Here is a 24,305-nt window from a genome sequence, read left to right on the forward strand (position 1 = left end):
AGTAAACTCTAAATAATTACACTGAGAACTGATGTTTCAAAATTCCATGAAAATGTTAACTCTTCAACTACAGTTTTTGTAATTCATAACAATGGCTATTACAGTTGACGAGTTTCTCCCAGCCTTTGTAAAAAATTTCTGAGATGTATTTTCATGAAATACCAATCGTGGAACAACAATTGAACAATTAAAGATGAATAATTTCTAAAATCATCACTTTTATGAAACTTTTATACAAAAAATGTAGGTATAAAATTATTCTACTTACAATAATACTACTTTATAAATATATCAAATTTTGGCAATGCTCCGATGCTTCAGACAATTTTGAGTAATTTTTATTTTTAGAGTAAAAAAAGATAACGTTCGACTACTGAAAAAAATTAAATTGTATAAAATCAGTTACATACAATGTTTTTGAATTGTTAATTAAAAATTAATGAGTGTAGTCGAAGAGTCTTTTGAAATACAATTGAAATATTCATTTACACGCATTTTCAGTGCATGTACAATTGTGCATGAGTACGAAAATTAATTACACGGGAAACCATCATCCTGCATACAGAGATTATTATAGGTTCAAAAGCACAAAAGCAGCTATACATCATATATCAATGCAGTAATATTTTTGAGAAAATCCAAAATCTCATAGTCTCTTTCTTTCAGTCGAGATAAAATACAGTCACGAACAAAAGTCGACCGTAAATATATATAAATGATTGAAATAAGTTTAATCTCAAAAAAGAGTACCATAAAAATAATACATATTTTACAATAATCTATGTGTAACGAGATATAACATTGTTTACTATTATAATTATTTACTTTTTTTTATAAACATGCATTATTTGGCAATTTGCAGTAGTCATTTATATGTACAAACATATTAAGATCCATCCTGATAGCCTAATTCTAAACCGTTTGCCGCTATAAAATCTTAACAGTTTGATATGTGCACATTCATAAACTAATGAGTATTCGAGTTACATTACGTCGTCGTCGTGCGGCAAAGGGGCAATAATCCGCGATATGTCAATTATCGTCGAAGACTCGCTGGAATTACGTAGCTATCGAGAACGATGCGAAACACAATATTAATAATAATAATAATAATAATAATAATAAACGACCAGAAATAGTATGGTTTATAAGTCAATAAAATTAAATACAATAGACAATACAATGAAAACCATCGAGATAGCCGCGGTTTCGACTCCCGCCGAGAGGGCTTACAACTATACAAAAATTTCGTTCGCACACTTAAAGCCATTTTACGACAATTGAAAGCTAATAGATCGATACACACCGAGACAATTGATGATATAGAGGATTACACAGGGTTTTTTTTCTTACTTGTCTAAAGAATAAGAAAAAGAGGGGGAGATATCCCGTTGGACAACGAAGTAATAAAAGCTTAATATAGACAGAGAGCTAAAGGGATAAAATAAAAGACTTGTATCTCTCTCTTTTTTTCCCCGCTCGCCGGTTCGACGAAGCTCACGGCGATTGGGCAATACGTTACACACTATTTTTTATATATAAAATGTCTATATGCACGTACAATATATATATCATATATTTGATATGTATAATCTAGTATATACAAGTTGCTACAGTGGACCCGTGGGTGGTGGCGTAATAACGATCGAACGCCGTGACGCTGCTGCGTTGGAAGCTAGTACAACTATTATCATCATTATTATTATAATAAACGTAACGACGAGCCGTCGATCAGGACACGACGCACTTCTCCGCGTCCTTGCCACCGGCGGCGGGCTGGGCCGCGGTGGGCGAGGCCGGTCCCTGGCGACGACGCGCCACCGCCATCGCGTCGTTGGGCACGTAGGCCGCCCTGACGCCGCCGTAGGCACGACGCGGCGGCAGCACGTAAGCGTCGGCCTCGTCGGAAGAGCTCGAAGAGCTGCAGGTCGAGCAGCAGCTGTCCTCGTCGTCGTCGCGCAGTTTCGGCACCGCACCTGGTATATATAAATCAAGCATTAGAAAATCTTATGAAAATGCGCTTGTATAATGAGAAAAGTTATTAGCTAACTTACCGGTCCAAGAGGAGCAGCCGGGCACCTCCTCGGGCTGCAGACTCCTCGATCTCGGCACGTACTGAGGTCGCCTCGGCACGGGCGGGGAACGTCTACTGCCGCCGTGCGACCGACTGCCGTTGCTGTAATTCGAGGCGGCGTCGTCCACGAGATCGGCCTCCTGGAATCTCACTCGTCTGGCGCTGGGATGATGCGTCGGTGGCGGTGTCTGCTGCTGCTGTTGTTGTTGCTGTTGCAGCTGCATCTGTTGACTACCCGTGGGGCTGGCTATGACCGACGGCTCCAGAGGATAGTGATTGTTCGCCGAGGCCGACTGCGAATTGCTCGGGGTCGACGGGGCTGGAGGCGGCGGCGGCGACGAGGCCTTGTCCTCGGGCGGCGTCGAGGGCGAGACCGAGCTCGACGACGACGATATCAGCATGCCCCGGCCGCTGTCCTCCGCGGCGGTCATGGTCGGCGAGTCCGGCGGCGGAGGCGGCGGCGGCAGACAGTCCGGTGGCGAGTTGAGATTCATCATCATCATGGGGCCGGGAAGCTCCGGCATGCTCGAGGCGTGCGACGGACTGTCCGAGCCCGGAATGCAGCGCAGCGGCTCTCGATCGCGCGCGTGCATCAGCCTGGAGAGAGAGAGAGAAAAAAAATACATTCAATTTCTAGAATAAATATCGTTCTCGGATACGCAATCAAAAAAGCAGAGTAAAAAAAACATACCTTCCAAGCTCAGCCGTGGACTCGTCCGATTGCGAGCCTCGTTCCTGCAGCAGTCGCTCGAGATTGCGCTCGAGCAGCACCCGATCGAGAGCACCCGGCCTCTCTGTACCACCGTTGCTCAGATTCAAATCCAGCCCATTGGTCGTCGTCGTACCCGGCGGCACCAGACTCGGCGGTGGCGTACTGGCCAACGAGCCCGCGGCCGACGTCTGCTTCGACGATTGATGCCTGTACGGCGACGACGACGAGGCCTGCTGCTGCTGATGCTGCTGCGTCAGCTGAGTGATGTTGCTCTGCTGCTGGGAATTGCTGTGATGGCTGCCGTTGTGTTTCCTGGCCATTCGCGGCGAGTTCCTGGGCGAACCAAAACCGTGCCTCGGCGATCCATGCCTACCGGGCGACGCCGTGCCATCGGCGCCGCCGTTGTTCTTCGTGCCTCCGTAACGCTTGGACATGCGCGGAAACGAGGGCGGCGGCGCCGGATTCGGTCCCGCGGACGAGTCGCTCGGCGTCGTGGGCAGCTCGCCCTTGCTGCAGGCGATGCTGCAGTAGATCGCTCCGCGTCGCGGCAGAAACGGCCTCCCGAGGAGGGAGGTGCGACAGGTGGCGCAGCAGAAGCAGCACTCGTTGGCGTGCCAGTGCTGGCCCTCGTGCGACATCTGGCCCTGGTCGACGCCGATCGGCTCGGTGCAGCTGTCGCAGTACTCGGCGAACGACGCGTCGAAGCAGTGCAGACAGTACGGGCGGCCGTCGCGCATCACGTAGCGCTGACCACCCAGCTGACACAAAAATAATAATTCGGAGATTAGTAATTTTATATACTTAAGCGAGGATTAAGGAATCGGTTAGTTAAGCTCCCGATACTAATAAGAAAGAAAAGAAAAAAATTTACGAAGCCCGAGAGAATTATAACCGTCCGCATCGTCGTCGAATTCGGTCTATATACAGTATAGGCCCGGTATTCGTGCTGCACCACTGCAGCGCGTTTGATTATGCATTGCTTGTTTGCAATCGGCTCTGCGGCACACACACACACATACAGACACACAGACACACACGTACAGCTCGAAACCGTCGGAATTTCGAATCGCGCGTGCGACCGCAATAGCTGCAACAGCAGCAGCAGCATCACAATCGTTTTGATTCTCCTCTCTTCGTAACTCGGCAGAAATAAAGCCAAACGAGGCCCTATTGTTTTCATTGTTTCGTCGGGGGGGCTCGCTCTACCTGCTTCTGCGGCACGTCGCGTCCATCAGCAGCGCGCGAGAGAGAGGCAGAGGCAGAATCGAAAAATCCGCTCTTCTCGGTAGGGTTTTCTTTTTATTTTTCCTTTTGCGCGTGGAAAAATCCTCATCGGTATTCGACGCACGAGTAGGTATAATATGTATGTATGCGTGTGTGTATACGCTCGCTCGATTCGTCACTCTCTTTCTTCTTTCTCTCTCTCTTGAAGATACGCTGTACCTGCCACACTATATGCTAGAGCCGCGGAGGTCTATTTGGAAAAACAATCGATCGTTGTAAAAGAAAGCGCGTGCCTATAGAGGCTCAAGCGGCCCGTGAAACGAGTTATCGATCGCCGCGGTTCGCTTATGCGCTCGCTCGCGAGTTCGAGCGCTGTTATACGTACCTACGATAAATCGTGTTTGGAACCGTAAGGGCTCTTCTCTTTCAATGAAATCATTTGTCCTGCACGGCTGGACCCGGTGCGGGCCCTGACGCGCTCGCGCGGCCATCCATCGTTTTTGTGTACGTTTATGTGTACTAATAATACGAGGGATCTAGCTGCAGATACCAAGTTGACGAGGAGCTTGGATGGACAATTTTTTGAAGTGAAACTTCTTTAGTAGCGTAAGGTATGAGGTAATGGGTAAACCTATAAAAAGCGAGCGTACGTTGTTTCGGACACCGCTGCAATTAGCTGTAGGGAATCTTATGCCGAATACAGTCGATATACTCGTATATGTGGTCAATTACATTGAGACTAGGATCGGTCACTTCGGCGGCCGTTGAGAGCCTTATATAAAAAAGAAGATACAATTTGAGCCGAAGCGATAATTTGCCAACTGTTCGCTAATTTTTTTTATGAGTACAGCACACACCGGGCTCGAACTTCTACTATTGAACTTCTGATTTTTGATGATAATACATGTGTACCGGTTCCATTTTTGTACAATGCTCATTTGCTTACAGCAATAAAACCTATAACATTTTTTTTCGAGAAATACTTTTACTACTTTTTACTTTTTACTTTTGAAAGTGTAACGAGAGAAAAACAGAAAAATTAGCAAAATAACAATCATTAATATAATTAGCTGTCTTAAGACGACCATCAGAAGTGAAACTTCTGTCAACTGAATTTAAACACCAAAATATGTACAATGAAAATTGTACAAAAGTTCAAAAATTCAAAACAGAGAAAAAAATCGAAAACTTGAAAGGTAAACATGAGCAAAGTAAAATAAAAAAAAATACAATTAAAAAAAATTTATTTTAAATTAAAATGATTGCAAATATAATTATTGTGATCATAGCGAGCTTCGACCCGCAGCCGCCAGACAAATATTAAACAAATCCTTGTTCCTCAGAGTACGGATGATCCTTTCACAGCACTCGGTAGGCAGTCGGTAATGTATCAATTCCATGAAAGGATCCAGGGCCCAGTCGCGGAAAAATTTCGTCGATACTTTCTCGCACAGGCGCACAGAACAAGCTATCATAGTATAGCGGGGAATATTAAGCAATTTGTACGAGATCGCGTACTTGTAGTAGCCCGAGTACGTGTCGCATTTCGTCATCTCTTCGAATAATGTATCGACCAAATCATCGACATCCTTGCTCGTCGAAAAATCCATACGTTCGTATAATAAGTACTCGTCGAAGAATCCCATGAGCTTCAGGGCTGCGTCTCGGTCCAGTCTGTAGTCTCTCGTCTCGAGCAGCTCGACGATGGCCAGCAGTCCGGTCGCCGTGGCTAGTTTAATCGCGGCTGAACGGTTTTTAAGGTATCCAGTATTACGTCTATCGATGTTGGCCCATCTGTCGGAGTCGCGCGGGGTCGGAAAAACGAAGCCGGACACGTCGGCGCCTCGATCCAGCAGCATCTCGACGTTGCGCGGACAGCATCTCGCCACGGCCCACTCCAGCGCTGTTCGGCCCGAATTGTCCCGGGCGTCGATATCCACCGTCGTCGTCAGCCTTTCCTCGTCTAGAATACCGAAGAACAGCTCCATTAAGAAGCCGTCGTGGGAGTCACTCCTGGGAATGCGATGCAGAGGCGTCGTTCCTTCCTCGTTGGCCAGACTCGGATCGGCACCTCGCATCAGCAGCGTCTTGATCATCTTCGCGTTTCTGCACGCAATGGCCAAGTGCAACGCTGTGTTGCCCTCGTTGTCTCGAGCATCGATTCGCAACGTCTTCCCCTTCTCGTCACAAATCTCGAAGAATTCCTTTAACGAGATCCCACCATCGTATCTCTGACAAACGAAGTGCAGAGCAGTCTGTCCTTTCGCGTTGGTGAAACTCGGATCGGCCCCTCTTCTCAGCAGCTCTCGTATATGTTGCGGATTATTACATCCGTAAGTATTTGGCTTCAGAGCCAACAGCAACGGCGTGTCGCCCCATTTATCTTGGGCCTCGATCAGCACCGTCCGCTGGAGTTCGTCGACGTTTTCAAGTAGCATCGAGATCACGGAGCCAGCAATAGGGCGGCGTTTTTGACAAATAACGTGCAAAGGAGTCCGTCCGTCCTTGTCGGCCAAACGCGGATCGGCGCCATGTTGCAGCAGCAATTGCATAATCGGTTCTCTAGGATGCCTCGAATTTGCAGCTGCAACAACAAAGTACAGCATCGAATCACCTGTTTCAGGCACGAGGTAATTGGGATCCTGCCCGAGCTCGAGAAATTTCTCCACCACGTCGTCCAGGCCATACTTGCAGGCTATGTAGAAATGTGTGTAGCCTGACTCGTCGGTATAATTTACGTGGAATTTGTCGTATATTTCGAATAGTTTTCTCAACACTTCGACTTCACTTTCACAATAACTCGGGTGGCATTCAGCTATCTGGTGTACTGCTGTTGTGCGACGTAAAATTGGCTTACCGTCTTCGTCTAAGTCGGGTTCGTCTTTGTAGCCGCTGCGAATGACGAACTCGACGATTTCCTTATTCCAACTAGACGACTTGATGCTCGCCATGAGAATCCAATCCATCTCTTGCTTTGTAAAAATGTCGTGCAGATTTGGAAGTTGTTCCTTCCAATCTTTTATTATGGGTCTAAATTCATTGAGAAATCGGTATCGATGATGTTCAAACTTCGAAATGAAATCTATACGTAACCTCTTCAATTTTTCTAATTTCCGATACTCTACGTGTTCGTCGACAGCGTTACCTTCACCTTGGCACCTTTCGCCGGATATGCTATTTGACGAAGACATTATATATTTCGAACACCAATACACGACACACAAACACTGATTATTTCTTTTAAAGATCAATCGATACAGTAGATGAGACTTTGCTGCTCGCACTGCGACGTTATAATTTGTACTGACTACAAAACTCAACAAACTCGCTGGACTTTCACTCGTACGCGCTTGCGTGGAACAAGAGAGACAGAGATTTGTGACGGTACAGAAACATTTGAATTGAAGAAAAGTTAAAATTTCAGAGAGAAAATTCAACCACGGAAGAGGACTCTGAAATTTCAACTTTTCTTGATTTTAAATGTTGGTCATCAATTAAATTAATGACTTGCTTGAACTACAATTTTCTTAGATTTTTAAAGATCTTTCTTCATTCATATTTTTTTTACAAATTGCAGCGTATATAAACAGGGGTTTCTGAGAAGTGTTTTTAAGAAAGATATGGATGGTTAGATTTGAGAAATCGTTTTGAATGATTCGTATTTTTATGCAGTAATTATAGGTATCGAGAAAGATTCAACATCAACGTCGATTATGAACATTATATTGTAGCGTAAACCGTACCTAGACTTAACCAATTATATTCACTTTACCACTTGCAGATTTACAAATAATGATACTCGCCCCCTAGCGGCGAAGACTGGTTTCATTTACGATTACATTTTCTAATTTTTTTTTTTTTTTGAGTAATCAAGTCAGACAAAGTTTTAAGAAACCGTATTGAGAGCCGTTGTCGATTGGGCGATACCAGTGATCTCGGTGTTCGCAGCATGTCGCTTGGGAATGCGGTATCAGTCAAATTTTTGATTATACCAAGATCATAATACATTAAGAAGGCAAAACTAATAATAAAAAAACCTTGCATTGTACAATCATGTAAAGCATGCTTCTATTTATACAATTATTTTGACTCTGTCACTTGCAGTTTCACAGATAAAGTTACTCCGACATCTAGCGGCGGAAGCTGGCTTTAATTACGATCGAATTTTCATATTCTCATTTAACAGCTAACGCGTGAAATAATAAATCGGCACTTGTGAATTGATTTTAAACGAAGATTTCGCGTAAAATTATCTCCAATAAAATTCAGTATCGTTTACTTTAATTTTAACGTCAGATAATACATTAGATCTGCATCAAATGCAAGGTTTTCTTCAACGGCGTACATATAGTTTTTCATCGTTCCCCGGGTTACGCGGCAACATTATACTCGGATGCTGCCGCCGACGTGCACGCGAATCGCCCTTCGGCGGTATACACACGATGGACGGAGCGATTTTCAAGATTTCTCGCCGCGTTTCTTTTTGCATGCATTATATACCTCATGTACAATAACGTCCTGCACGAGCGAGGCATATGCGGCAATGATTGATTAAGCTATAATGCTCCTTTTTTGCGCAAAGGCGCGTCGCGTTCAACGTCTCTCTCATTCTCGTCCACGTCCTCCGTACGATAGATTGAATCCGTATCGTACAGTTAAAAACCGACCTCGATAGTGCACTCGTAATTCGGTGTCCTTTAAAATTATATTTTCGCGTCGAGCGAATCGCTCGTGTCGCGCGTGTATTACTTTTTACCCCGTGGACGTGAAACGCGCACGCGTGATCCATCAAGTGCATCGCACGCAGCCGTGTCTTCATCGCGCGCGACGTTATAGTGGTCACACACACGAGAGAGATCCTGTATATATATACTCTTTCTAAAAAAAAAGTCACACACAGCTCGCACTAAGAGAGGTAAAAGGGAAGGCTGCTGCTGCTGCAGCTGCGAGCCACCGCACCCGAGATAAGAATCAAAGCGCGCGGAGAATAAGAAGAAGCAAAGGCGAGTAAATGCTCCGCTGCGGGTTCGCGCGCGCTCAAGAGAGAGCTGCAGAGATGCCATGCACTGCTGCAGCAGCACGCCAGGCGTAAATGCCGCTTTAGCGATGCGATCCACGTCAGCTTTATCCATTAGCGCGCGAGTGCAGGTATACGCGCAAGTATACTTTAACACAAAGTAATGCAGCAGCAGCAGCAGCAACCGAGAAAGCTCGCCTGGCGCGCGCAAGTTGATAATAACTGATTTTCAAGGTCGTCGCATCGGCTCGCACGCCTGGGCGACCGGATCCCTGATTTATTTATTTATTTTTATTTTTCACCCTGAGTTTAAAAGGGTCTTATATGTATGCCGATAAGAGAAATAACTTTCCCATAGGAATGATAATCTCTCTACCTCCGTGGCATTTAGCGGATCAACGTCTCCGATATATAATAATGTATACGTCGTGCCACGAGACATATAATATAATGGCCAATGACGCGCGTGACGTGTCTATTGTCTTCTGGTCACCGATGAAATGACAGATCGAAGTATATATAGAGCCAGTAGTGGTTTAAAGTTACGTGTCACACGCGTATACGTTATGTATAATAGTAGAAGCTCATAACTCGCCTATTTAACGAGGCAGCAGCTATACATATCTCCAAGTGCATAAATAACCCCATCACGGTCGTCGTAGTCGTCGTCGTCACCACGTGTGTGTAGGTATAGGAGGAGTGTGCGGAATCTGCGGTTGGCGTTTTTCCGCGACTTAAAATGCGACACGACTGTCTATCGAAGAGACAGAGAGAGATTCCATCGCTGCCAATCGTATAATATATAAAAGACTCGGTATAGATTGACCGATCGAAATATATTCCGACCACGAGCTATACGCGCGATAAATTTCCACGGATCATTTTTTCGCTTTCTTCGCTGCTGCTGCTGCTGCTGTCTATATATAATATGCAGTAAGGAGCGTCCCACAACCCGACTACATAGAGTAGTATATAGGTATATATAAGGACTAATCAATCTCGTGGCTTCGCCTTTATTTACTTCATTCGTTTTTTCTTTCCTCTCCTTTCGTTCTGCCTTCGTCCTCCTCTGTACTGACTTCTCAAGGCGCGCGCAGCTGTGTGCACTGCACTGCACAGTGCACAGTGCAACATTGGCAAAAAGGAGCAATTGAAACGTTCTATACGGCCACGCCATCGCCGAGTAAAAGAGGGAATAGTTGCCGGGACGAGTCGCGCGCGCTGCACGTTTGCGAAGAAAAACAACAAAATAACGAGAGAGAGAGAGAGAGAGAGAGAAAGACGAGCATCGCCGATAATAGCTTCGACACGATTTCTCGCCTGCGCGCTATATATGGCGTATATATAGGAGAAGAGCTCTTATTTGCGCGCGACAATTTGACAAATAGTTTTATATATATAAAAGTACAACTCTACCAACTAAATAACAACATAAAAAAAATACAATAAAATCTCAGTCTCACCTGTCTGTCGCACTGCAGACACGCGAAGTGCCTCATGTGCCAGGCCTTGCCCTCGGCCTCGGTGCACTCGTCCGCCAGTATGATCTCGTCGCAGGCGCAACACCTCGGCTTCAGCGTCTCGGCGTGATGCCGGCCGCAGTAGAGCCTGCCGTCCCGCCAGAAGTAGATGAGATCGACGAGGAGCTGTCGGCAGACGCAGCAGACGAAGCAGGCCGGATGCCAGAGCGACGCCGGGCCGGAGCGCGACGCGCCGACCGCGATCTCGCCCTGGTTTATGCCGCGGCCGCACTCCCGACAGCCGCCGACGTGGGCTCGTTCCAGCTGTGTGCAACACACGAGTATAACGGGTCAATGAGAGAGAGAGAGAGAGATGCGTGCATTATTTTATTGCTTACGTGGATAGATCTAATTTAATATTATATATATATACGGTGCGCGAGTCGTTTTCTCACGGCCTGCCCGCGCGAGAAGTGCAATGGTCATCTACGTAGCGGCAATCTTATGTACGATACAGTACGCGGGCAAAAACTCGTGTACGATCTTTTTTTTCCGCACCCAAGCACGAACACCGCACGCACGTGTATACGTAGATATCTCGATTAAACGCGTGTGTACACCAACTGGACGTTATATGCATCCCAAGGATCGATCCGCGTTGTGTGTACCAGGTAGCGCGATTCGCGTCATTATGCGCATGATACGCAAAAAACCTATATAATCTCGGCTCTATATGCGCCGTTACGGAATCGACTTTTTTTCTATATATTATAATCTTCCCTGCAGCAGCATGGGCAGGAGCTTTTCTTCGGTACACTCGATGCTTCGCAAGGATTATAATATACCGAACGTAGTATATACGATAAAGTATGGATAGATGGCTCTCGACCTTACGGTCATCGGTGTTATTCGTATATTATGTATGCAGCTGGGTTTTTTGCTGCCGCGCCAAGGGAGCCATTTGTATTCCATTCGCGGCCGAAAATGTACACTCTTCTCTCTCTCTCTCTCTTTCCACTTTCCTGGAATCTTTGTAGTTCAACGTAACGGCCGGCTGCAGCTCGTTATACGCCATCATCGGTAGTATAGTGCACTGCGCTACGGCGACATTGGATTTTTTTCATGCTCGCCTGCTTATGCTGTAGATACACACGCGACAACGCACATATTCGCGCGCGGCCCATAATGGCGTTTTAACGTCGTTGTTTTTTTTTTCTCTGCCTTCGCTCACTTCTCCTTCGGATCCTTAATGAACCTTTAGATCGACTGCTACTGCTACTATTACTGCTGCTGCTGCGCGCGCGCGCGTAAAACGGTTTTACACTCGTTATATTCGGATATAAACGATGACTTTCCAATCGGCGACGTATACGACGAGTTATATGTGTGCGCGTTTATATGTAGTTCGCGCGCACAGTCTGCGAGATCGTTACTTTTGACGAAACGTTATGAACTTTATCTCGACTATACGCGAGCGGTAGTAGTATAGTACCGCTACGCGACTCTATATATAAACCTATACTACGGAATATCCATAAGCTCGAAAGTTTACAATTTTCCAATCTTTTTTTTTTATCGATTCGCCGCAGGCACCACCAGACCGATAACATAGATTTTCACAATGAAATCTCTCGCGCGCCCGAGCTTGCATATAGCGTGTATAATCGGCTTGGCAGTCGGAGCGCGGCGCGGGCGATTTTCCCGCAAAGTCGCGAGAATATTCAGCCGCTACTGCAACGCCAACCATGTCCAATCGTTTTAAATGTTTCATTCTGCCGAATTTCATTTTCGGGACACGGCGACGAAAGCTCGATTATATATATCGCGTTATTTCAACTGTATATATAGCTCGCGATCGCAGCCACGGGTACGGGATAGTGGATTACGCATCAATAATTGATTCGTCCGCGCGCGCGCGACGAGTAACGATTAATAATTTCACTGAAAAGCTCTAGACTCGATTTTCGTGCGGAGTAATGTATACTCGCGCGAGGGCCGGGTTGAATAATTTCTCAGCCAGAAGAAAATCAGCCGATGATAATTTGGGAGAGAGAGAGAGAAAGAGAAATAGAGTTAGAGAGATAGATGGAGCGCCGTATAAAACGTTGAAGAAGTTTAAACAGAGAGTGAGAGAGAGAGAAGAGCTGCTGCACTGCACCTCGGCTAAGCAAAACTTCTATCCGAGTGTTACGCGCCGAGGCGATAGTTTACAGTTCGTGCGCGTATATATCTATTTATAAAAGCTCGCGCAAGAGGTAGAGAGAGAGAGAGAGAGAGAGAGAGAGAGAGAGCTCATGTAAAATTCAGAGGGTGTATCGCGCTCGCGCATCAGCAGCGCACTCGGGAGAGCTTTTTCCTCTCTCGAAAAAGCTAAAAAAGCTAAAATACAAAAAATACAAAAAGGAACAATCGCACCAGCGAGGAAAAATTCAATTCAACTCGTGTACATGCGTCGGTACGGAAAATTTCTCGATTCTATACCATATACTATAAAGCAGCAACGAATCTCGTGTAAATATATACCTGACTGGCCTGTCCGCGTCCCAGGGCCTCTCGCTTCCTCTGGGCGGCGAAGACGCGCAGCTCGCGCTTCTCCTCGTCGCCGAGGCCGCTGCAGTAGCGCGCCTCGTTGTCGTGCGGCGGCAGCTGCTGCAGTAGCTGCCTGACGCGCTCGCGCTCACCGGCCGAGCCCACGTACGGTATCTTGTCCTCGGGCAGGCCGCTGAAGTACAGGTGTACCTGTGGAAAATGAAAAATAATAATAAAAATATTGTTGCATTAAACAAAGATAAAGCTCGTTATGTAATAAAAAAAAAGAAAAAAATTTACGCGATACGAATACGAAATGTGATGTAATACCAGGGCTTGCGATCGATGCATACGCACACACGCACACAGAGCAATAAGAGCTTTAATGCGCCTTGCGGTGCACAAATTGAAGCTTTGCAGAATGTAGAGAGAGAGAATGGGGATGAATGGCGTAAAAATAGGTCACGCGCCGGCAATTTCAACTACGTATTCACGCGTCATCGTCGTCGTCGTTGTTGCTGTTGTTGTGTATACACGCGACCGCCATAGAAATATATCATAATAGCAGAAGTATCGAACGAGCTCGCGGATAATAATGAATATCGTTGCATATATATACAGCCACTCGGGGTGGTCGTGTGCTAAAGGGTCGCGCGATTCGCGTTCATATAACATACGTATATCCACCGTATGGCATTAGCACAATGTTTACCTTCATTAACACGTCGCGCCTATATCGAGCGGCGCGGCGCAGGTATATTATACTGTAGATAGGATACAGGTCGCGAATGCTCGCGCAACACTCCTTCGGCGATCCTCTCCTTCGGCCTCTCGAGCCTCGGAGCTATACCATTCGATCAACGACGTCGTTATCGGCTTGTTCGCTCGCAGCTCCTTATACTGCTTATAATACAGGCAGCTATAGATATATCGAATGACGAAGAGACAGAGGGCGAAGGAGAAAGGAGGAGACAATTCATCAAGCAAATCTATCCTCTCTCTCGCTGCTATCCTGCGTTGTGTTGTGTTATAAGCACGCCGAGATCGTGTCGGTGCGTCAGTGTCTACATCCCATAGTACATATCCTATATAGTATATACGCATGGCGTGCGGAAGCAATAGACCGAGGCATTGAGCCGAGCCGAGTCAGAGAGAGTACTATGCATTATATTCTAGACGCACGAGTATATATGCATCTCTCGCTGCACATGTATACTATATATAACGCAGATGAAGAAAAGGGCCGTGAATCAGTACGCAACAGCATGAGCAGCAGCAGCTCCGACAGGCGCAAATCACTCCTATTCTTACGCTCGCTGCGCGGGGAGAGAGCGACATAAATTATATTATCTAATAAGCCTCTGCGACATGCTCTTCCGGCTCGTACGTATATATACTGCACTATATTAGATACATACATACACTCTGTGTATGTGCGTGCGTTACGAGGTGCTGTTTCGCTCACGTTCGTTCATATATATAATAAACGAGCGTGTGCAGGTGCCGCCACCGACGTGGCTGCTGCAACGACTGCACTCCGAAATTGAATTTTTCTCTCTCTCTCTCTCTCTGGCTCGTATTTATATTTTTTTTATTTTCATTTTCATTTTTTTTTCGTTCGTTCGTTCGTTCCGTTATCATTTTTTTAAAACCCAATTTCATCCCGCCTACGTTTATTTTTCTCCACGCGTAATACACACACACACACACGTATATACCGTGGAACGTGGCGTGTCGCGAGAGTGTGTATATATGTTCTCATGTGCTCAAGCGCGAATTCACTCTGGCGAATCGATGTTTTTTTTTCGCTCCCTCCCCGTACCCGTCTACACATCCATATATATACGCATTCATCGCCCGTTTGAGATGCGTACGTGTGTGTGAGTATGCAGCACGCGAACGCACATACTGCACGTTAGTTGATGTGTATGTATATTAAAAAACATCGCCACGTCTCGTTCCAATTTTCTTTTTTTGCTGTTTTTTTTTTGCGAAACGCACCATTGGAAAACCCGTTGGTCTTGCTTATTCGACGTCTGCGAAATTTTTATTTCCCACCGCCATTACCAAGCCGCCCGCGCCTCGTTCATTATAACCGCGAGAAGAAGGAACGAGAAAACAAAAAAATAAATAAAAAGAAGAGGTAATAATAATGTATGGCTTCGTGACCGGGCACAAAATATACATGCATAAATAGAGAAACGTACTTCGACAGAGAGAGAGGGAGAGATGAAAGATGCAGAAAATGAGCGTTTAAGTAGTTTTTTAATGCGCTCGCAATATTTGCCGGGCGATCATTTTCCGCGAGGCTGCGTTATTGCGATCGCGAGCGGCAGTACTATATATATAACGACGTTTTTATTGGTTTGATAAAATGGCTCTCGCTCGCGGGATAAAAATTCCCAAGACCCTTTTTCCTTTGGGCTCTTAATGTATGTGTGCGTGGACGCAGTAAGTACAGTAACAACCCGATCGACCCGGATACTCTCTCTCTCTCTCTCTCTCTGTCTACGTCTCTCGCATGCCTTCCTTTTTTTTCTGTACAAAAGGTTAAAATCTACATTCAATCATAAAATTAATCGTAAATCCGAGAGAGAGAGAGAGAGAGAGAGAGAGAGCGCAATGAAAGGCCCATTAGTGCGGTGCGTCCACGCGCGCGCGCGAGTATAACGCTGACGAGTATATAATCTTTTACGGACTTTTATACTCATTAAAAATCGCTTAGTTTCTCTCTCTCACTCACTCACTCGGCGAGCGATCGTAAGGAGGTGCAGAGAGAGAAAAAAATTAAAGGAAGTATAGAGAGAGAGGGAGGGCGAAGAAGTAAGCAAAAAAATAAAAGAGGAAAGAACTGCCAATGAGAGATATTCGCTCGAGATGTTTCCATTGGCGTTTCTGTCGAAGTGCAGCAGCAGCACACGCAGTAGTACTACTGCGCAAGGGACTTTCATGTAAATTCGACGTTCACTTCGTAGCGCGCGCGAGCTGCGTATAGGAATGCGGGCCCCGTGGGCGCTGCTGCTGCTGCAGCCTGCAACTGACAGGTGTTGCGCGCAGGTATATATGTAAACGTATGGATGTGTATAATATAAGTCCTGCGCCCGCGTCCGTCGCGTCCTTCACTCACGCACGAGGCAGCGAGCAGCGAGTCCCTTTTACACATACACACACCTCTGTATAAGATATATGTATGTTTTTTCAAGCGCTACCGTATCGCAAGGCTGCAGTCCTTTTATACGTACGCTACACGCGTTCGTCTTCTTTTACTTTACTACTCGTTCTTTTCGCTAGAGTCCATATCGCGGCGCAATTCGCCTTTTCGTGTTTGCTCGTGTAATGTACTTTTACGTATTATAATGCACACACATAGCCAGAGGTATGTACGTATGTAGCCGCGTCTGAACTGCTGCTGCTGCTGCCGCTGCCGCTGAGTGCATCGTCATTAGAGCCTGGCACGTTATATTATAGGAGCCCGCCGAGAGCTTTATCGAGCTTTTTTTTATTATTATTATTCCATCGCCAAGTATGTGTATAAGTGAGCGCGAGAGGCCTTAATTGTGATTATCAGCGTGTGTCTCGATCATTACGCGCATTATATATTTTATACATACATTGCATTGGACGCGAGTCGCGCATCGTGCGAACGATTTCTCTCGCGGATTTTCCGAAATTCTCTCTCTCTGTCTCTCTCCTTTTACAACGAAATCGTTACAAGACACGCTTTATTTTGCAGGGATATATAACGAGAGACCTCGAGCGGCCGCGATATATATAATTATATAATGAGTATCGTCTCGCGCGCGAGGCTGCGCGCAGAGCAACCGACCCCATTATCCTTATAAAACTACGGTCAAAGTGTGCGTATACCACACATAATATATATAAGTGTATTCGGTCGTGGTTGATCGTATACGAGGCCCGAGTTATATTGGCGGTGGCTATTCGAAGTACTATAAATAATAACGATTGCATACCTCTCGCGATCTCTTCGATGGTTTATTACGATCGCTGCAGCGAGCACGTGTGGAATGCTCGGTTATGTATACGCTAAGTTTAAATTTCGAGTGATTTGTAAGAACTTACAAAAATAAGTCCATTGAAAGGTCGAGAAAAGAGAAACGAATTTCCGTGTCAGCTTGGTGGCCTTTTAAGGTGGCTCTATAGCAATCATAACAATAGTACAGCGAGGCGTCTGTCTGTCTCTTTCTCGCATTAGGCAGACAACCGCTCGCACTATTCGAAATCAATGATTTTGTTTAATTACTCATTAGTTAGTTCGTTAAAGGGTAATTTTTAACGTACCAATCGGAAGCTTGGAAGTTTCTCTTTCAGAAAATATATTTTTTATTAAGATGGTTGATCTTTTAAATTAGTTATAAACAATAAAAGACCGCGTCCCGTAAGAGCCCGTGTTAAAATCGTCATTTTCAAACTTGTTTATCTCGAAAGTCAACCACATGTTTTTTTTTGGAATTTCATTTTGAAGATCTAACAAATCGATTGATATAAGTTTTATCTTGATCGATGATCTTTTGTATTATGTGTAGAGACTCCATAATACGAGATAGGAGAGAGTACACGCCTACTCGCTGCCACCAGTATACATACGATACACCATTAGTTACAATTCGGAGCCGTTAAACTCGGAAAAAGATTTAATTAGAAAGTGCCACATGTATGCGCGAGCCGCCTATGCACGCATACCGACACGGCACTCGCGCATCTCTCGTATAGATTTCGTCTCCATGTGCTCGTCTCTCCTGTTTCACGTAACTAAGTCAGTATAAATTCGGTCGCTGCAGCGTGAGTAGTACAGTGGACGCGCATCTCTCGTACATAGATTTCTTCTCCATGTGCTCGTCTCTCTTGTTTCACGTAAGTAAGTCAGTATAAATTCGGTCGCTGCAGCGTGAGTAGTACAGTGGATTCTTGCGAACGAAGTAAAGAGTGTGTCAATTTATAAGTGATTTTGTGCCGTGTTCAAACAAAATGTATCTCGCCAAAAAGCGTCGGCTGAACGCCGATTATCTTCAAGCCACGTTTAAAACTAACCAAGAAAAACTAGATAAATTGAAGAGCTTACTGGAAAATGCCAATTTGACGAACAAACTAGGCCGAGAGGAATTTTTTTCGCAACTCGGCCCCGTGATTAACGATAGTTCGATGAAATCCGTCAATCTACGGGCTCTCGTCGGTGCCGAAAAAATCGAGCGTCTTCTCTTCGACGTCGTTGATTACTTAAACCAACGGCCAGCTTTTTGCCCAGGAGAACGATTCATCGAATACGTGGCTGAAAGCGGCTACAAAGACAAGCCCGATGTGAACGAGAGCGGCAACGAGGCATCGTCGTTGCGTCGCACCACACCGGTGCATCGAGCGGCCAAACTCCAACGATCAATCGAGGTTATGCGTAATTTATTTAAAATTTACAACAATTTCGAGGCGAATTACGTCGACGAGGACGGATTGACGCACTTTCACGCGGCCTGCATGTACGATTGCTATTTCGAAGTCGAGACATTTCTCCAGCTCGACCAGCAGAATAAGCTGCTCCGTCTGTTGACGAAAATGGGCGATGCACCGCTTCACTTGGCCATCGAGAATCAATGGATCGGGGTAATGGAGCTGCTGCTGAGGTGCGGAGCCGAACCAAATTTGGGCAACGCCGAGGGCTCGACCGCTCTGCACCTGATCTGCAAGATAAACCGGCTGGACGAGCGGGACGGATTGGTGGAGAGGCTGTTCGAGGTCTGCGGCGACAGGGTGCGAGTCGACGCCCGTGACAACGCGGGCCGTACGCCGCTGCACTGCGCCATGCGTAGCGGCAGCGCGAAGAAGGTCCGACTGCTGCTGAGCCGAGGCGCCGATCCGAACTCGATCGACGACGAGGGATCGACTCCTCTGCACCTGTGCTTCGAGAATCACGCCGAGATGTTGACGGACACGTTCTTCTTGTGCGGCAAAGACGTGCGAGTCGACGCGAGGGACAAGCGGGGCCGGACCCCGCTGCAATTGGCCGTGGCGCATCTGCTGCCGGACGCGCTCTACGCGCTCTTGAACAACGGCGCCGACATGTCCGGCTTCGTTTTCCCCAGCGAGGCCGACTTCGAGGAGACCGTCGAATGGCGCAAATCGTACAGATCGGAGTCGGACAACTATCCACCGGAGGTGAAAGTAATATTCGACGGTCTCGGCGTCGTGCGCCACCTGGAGAACAGAAAATACGAACTGGCCCCGTCCGACGCCATGAAGATCATGAAGGCGTTCGCCGAGCACGGCGCGTTGGAGAAATCGGCCCGCGTTACCTGCCCGAACGACGAACACGATCGTATTGATGTTGCTGTGTACTCGAGCCTGAAAAAAATCAAGCTGAGCCATGGTCTGACGTTTCACGACGTGATTCTAATGCCGATCGCGGAGGCGGCGAAACTATTCACCTACACGAACTTCATGATCACGACTCGGATGTTTGGTGGTAGTGATTCACCGATTAGCCAGGCGATCGATATCAGGATGGCTGCGATACTGTTGCGGGGATTTCTCTGGCCCTGGGCGGTAGCTGCTCACGCGGGTCTGACCCGCAACCGCCTTCCACTCGAGTGCTATGAAATGATCATCGACGAATCGTTCACGAATCAGGAATTGTACAATGTTTGCGTGGCGGCTACACTTCCAGAGTGATCGAGGATGGTAAAGAAATGCAATAGCAAGTGTAATAATATGTAAAAGTTCTAAAAAAGGCTAAAAAATTATGTATGAAAAGAAAAAGATTTATTCTCGTTTTAAAATTAATAAAAAAATATCAATCGTAAACCAACAGAGCTTCGTTTATTATGTTACCCTTATGCCTTTTGACCACCAACGATTCAGTCAATAACATCTTGATGGAGATGTTTAGTGTTTATTAATGTTGCACTTTTTCTAGATCATTCAATTGCTGGTGTGGGATACAGGATTATATTTTTGATAAATGTATGGGATTTAAGTTTAAAAATTGTTCAAGTTTAAGAAGTTTAAAAATAAATTGTTTGAATTTTTGGAGTAAAATGAAGCATATTATTAATTATGAAGCTAATAAAATGTTGAGCCTCTGGCTTTTATTTCGCAGCTTACTTAAATCCATTATCGCTATTTACGTTATTATGTACTTTTGAAATCATTAAAAACTACGTATAACAATTTTTTTAGCTAACACGTTCATTACCCGCGTTAGTGACAAAAAAATTTCGAATTTTAAGAATTTTTTTCATACACGGAGAGAAATACTATATCAAATATCAACACACTCGCAAGAAAAAATTACTATTGCAAGTGCCTCAGAGTCGGATTATGGGCATTTTCTACTATGCCTGTGTGGCACACAGATACGCCGACTCCTGACGCCGAGGCCCCAGCATACTCGACTGTACGTCGTGCGCGCGCAGTGTTACTCGGGCGCAGTACGCGATACAACTTTTGACTCCGATTGCACATAGCCGACCATCAGTCAGTAAAGTAAAAGCAACGAGTTCGTTTCTCTTGTTCCACAGTCAGTGTATAAGTTACGCATTCTGCAGTGTGATTAGCTGAGAAGTTAGCAAGTGATTTTTGGGAACAAAATAAAAATATATTCATTTATAAGCGATTTTGTATTGTGTTGAAAAAAAATGACATTTAGATGCGTTGGAAGATACCTTGGCTTCGAAGGAGACGACGATGATTTCAAACACGTGGGTGATCCTAACCAAGAAAAACTAGCTACATTAAAGAGATTACAAGAAAATGTCGATTGGACGATCGAAGGAGATCGAATGGAGTTTCTTCGTAATCTTGAACCCGTAATTACCGATTGGAAAGTCGATCTTCCTAATCTACGGGATATTTTTACTCGCGAAAAAATCGAGTGCCTTCTCTTCGATTCCGTAAAGTATGCGAATGAAAACAATAGTTATAATCTAGGAGCGCGTTTCATTAGATTCGTGTCTGGCAGCGGCTACAGAGACGAGCCCGATCCAAATAAATACGGCGAACCATCGCCGCGTCGTACCACGCCACTGCATCGTTTGATCGGTCGAGTTTGCAATTACGTTGCGACAGAGCTTTTTGAAATTTACAATAGGTTCGACGTGAATTACACCGACGAATCCGGACTTTCGCATTACCACGTGGCCTGCGAGCGCGGCTGCGCCGAGGCCGTCGAGAAATTTCTCGAGCACGGCCAGGATCCCAATTGCCTCGTGGCAAGAACAGGCGACCGGCCGCTGAACCTATCTCTGGCACATGACAACGAGAAATTGGTCGAATCGCTGCTGAGAGCAGGCGCGGATCCGAATCTGGCCAATACGGAAGGATCGACTGCTCTGCACGTCGTTTGCAAGATGGATACCTGTGCTTATGTCCTGGCAAGGACGTTGCTGAAGATCTGCGACGAAGTTCGGCGGACGGTGCGGGTCGACGCCCGAGACAATCGGGGCCGTACACCGCTGCATTGGGCGATGCAGCGCGGTAGCAGGAAAAAAGTCGCGTTGCTGCTGAGGCGAGGCGCCAGTCCGAATTCGGCCGACGCGGAGGGCTCGACTCCTCTGCACGTTTGCCTGGAGAATCACGAGGGCGGTTTAACGGAGACGTTCTTCGAAGAAGTCAATCAGCCGGTGCGAGTCGACGCCAGGGACAATCGCGGCCGAACGACGCTGCAATTGGCCGTGGCGCATCTTTTGCCGAACGTCGTTTACGTACTCTTGAATAACGGCGCTGATCTGTCTAGCTTCGTTTTTCCCGCCGAGAGCGACTTCGAGGAGCACGTTAAAGCGCATAAATCATATAAATCGGATGTATCGTATGAAAGATATATAGGAAGGATGAATGACGCAGCTTCGATTGAATCGAACGAAAATTTATTAAAATTAAAATTAAAAGTAACATTCAACGGTCTTGGCGTTATCCAACACCTGGAGAATAGAGGATACCATCTGGACCGTTGCGATGCCATAAAGATCATGAACGTATTCATGAAGCACGGATTGTTCGAGACACCGGCGAACGTCGACGGTGGTTGGAACAACGACGAGAATTTCGCGACCCGAGCCAAGGATATAGTGATCATGACGAATCGAAGTCTGTCGCTTTACGACGTGATGCGGTTGCCGACCGAGCGGGCGGCGAAAAAATTCACGTACTTGGACTTCACGATCGTAAGCCGATTATTGGGGTTTTTTGAAAATGTTCGCCTGGCGATCGATACCAAGATGGCCGCGATACTGTTGAGAGGATTTTTCTGGGTCTGGGCGGTGCACTCTTTCATGGAGCTGACGCGCAACCTCCTGCCAATCGGTTGCTGCGAAATGATAATCGACGAATCGTTCACGAATCAAGAGTTGTACAATATTTGCGTGGCGGCCACGCTTCGAGAGTGATCGAAGATGGTAAAAAAATGCTACAAAATTATGTATGATAAGAAGAAGATTTAATCTCGTTATGAAATTTATAATAAATTGTTAATCATTAACTCACTTTTCGTTTATCATGCTACCCTACTACTTTTGACCACCAATAATTCAATCAACATGAACTTTGAAATATTCAAATTTAAAAAATATAATTGATAAATTTTTTGAGAATAGTGGAGCATATTTTTAATTGTAAAGCTAATAAAAGTCCCTCGCTTCGCTTAGCCTGTAGATCTTGCAAGCTCTGTTTCGATGCAACGTAACTGTTTATGTGTAGTTTGGAAATCGTTAAATATTATACCATTCAAAAGTCATTTATTTAATATCTCAAAGTCAATCAAAATAGAGACAGAAAAAGTTTCCAATTAATTTATTCCACTGTTAAACATTGCGATTTTTCTAACTCTCGAATACCGAAATAACTACAGGTAAAATACCTATCGAAAGTTTGGTCATTCGCGCATGTCTCCATATGTTCCGAGACCTCGAAGAACAATCGTCAACTTTTTTTCACAGCATTGCGATTGATTTTCGTGCGATATATAATAAAAAATAATAACCAATACCTGATCCGGCCTGAGACCGGGCGGCACCCAGGTGTACTCCTCGAGGGCGCAGCCGCTGTCGTCGTCGCTCTGCGAGTGTCGCTGATGATGGTGCTGCTGTATGAGGGCGTCCTGCACGACGGGCGGCATGCCGCCTATGCCGGCCGGCAGCTGATTCACCGGCGACTCGGCGGCGCTACTGCCACCGGCCAGCAGATAGCCACCGCCGCCGTTCTGATGATGATGATGTTGATTGTCACCGCCGCCGCTGCCGCGCGACAACGACAGCGACGAGGGCGCCGGCGAATTACTGCCCGGACTGCCGGGGAAGCCCATCGAGGCGGCGGCGGCGGCGGCGGCCAACCGCGTGGACCCGAGGACGACCGGGCTGCTGTTGCCGTTGTTGAGGCCGCCGCCACCGCCGACGACGACGATGCCGTGTTGCGACGAGTCGACCGAGGGGCTGCGTTGCTGCAGCTGTTGCTGCTGCTGCTGCTGCTCTTCGCGCGGACAACGGCAGCTCTTGCACACTTTTCTGTACAGACAGAAAAAATCATACATTTTAGTTTATTTTTATTATTTCTCTTAATCGTAATAAATAAAGTTTTCAGTTCAATTATAAAAGATTTACACGGATCGTTAGTTCGCGAAGGATTTATCGTATAGAATTCGACCATCACCGGTTAATTAAATACTTTGCAATTGTCTTCTTCCTTTTTTTTTTTTACAAGAATAAAAGAATTCGCCAATTGCATTTAGCCTACATTCCGATGCTAGGCATCGAATTAACGAGTATACATATAAATAAATAACAATATACGCCTCTCGGCTTTTGACTCGAGTCCGCGTGCGCGCGCGCGTATCATCCGTCAAAGCAAATTCGCTGCGCAGCAGTCGAAGAATTTCGCCGCTCCATACTACTACCAGATCTCCGACAATAAAGGCACGCGCGCGCGCAACGATCGTTTTAATGACAATTAATTTCCTGTATAGGAGAAGCTTCTCTCCTCTTCCTTCTCCTTCTCGTTTATACGTATTACACAGCAGTCGAGAGAGTATATATACACTCGAGAGCGATAAAGGATTGTGTATCCTTTTGCATTGTGTCATTTTGCACTACTGCTATAAACATGATCTCATAGATAGATATATATGTTGTTTGACTATGAAATGGGAACTCGCGATATCTCAAAGGGCATTGAAGCGTATAGCGTTGAAGTCCGACGAGAGAAATTAAAAAGTCTCGTGTTCCGGATTAATCAGAGGCGCTCGCGAGCTGCAGCAGCGACAGCAGCGAAAGAAGTAGAGTTGGATGCTGC

At 46.0% G+C, this 24,305-nt stretch overlaps 1 protein-coding gene across 1 annotated transcript; it reads right to left on the minus strand.

The window, feature by feature from the left end:
* Window positions 1–858: 858 nt before the first annotated feature.
* LOC106659698 (protein prickle-like) lies at window positions 859–23,220 on the minus strand (the record flags this gene model as incomplete). The annotated part of the gene is made up of 8 exons (XM_023458388.1): window positions 859–1,976; window positions 2,055–2,262; window positions 2,395–2,671; window positions 2,766–2,977; window positions 3,017–3,544; window positions 10,491–10,811; window positions 13,011–13,226; window positions 23,008–23,220. Coding segments are annotated over 8 exons (2,220 nt in total), but the record flags the coding sequence as incomplete, so codon positions are not given.
* Between the last annotated feature and the right edge of the window lie 1,085 nt (window positions 23,221–24,305).

Source organism: Trichogramma pretiosum, unplaced genomic scaffold, assembly GCF_000599845.2.
Source record: "Trichogramma pretiosum strain Unisexual culture from Peru unplaced genomic scaffold, Tpre_2.0 scaffold113, whole genome shotgun sequence".
Classification (NCBI taxonomy): Eukaryota; Metazoa; Arthropoda; class Insecta; order Hymenoptera; family Trichogrammatidae; genus Trichogramma; species Trichogramma pretiosum.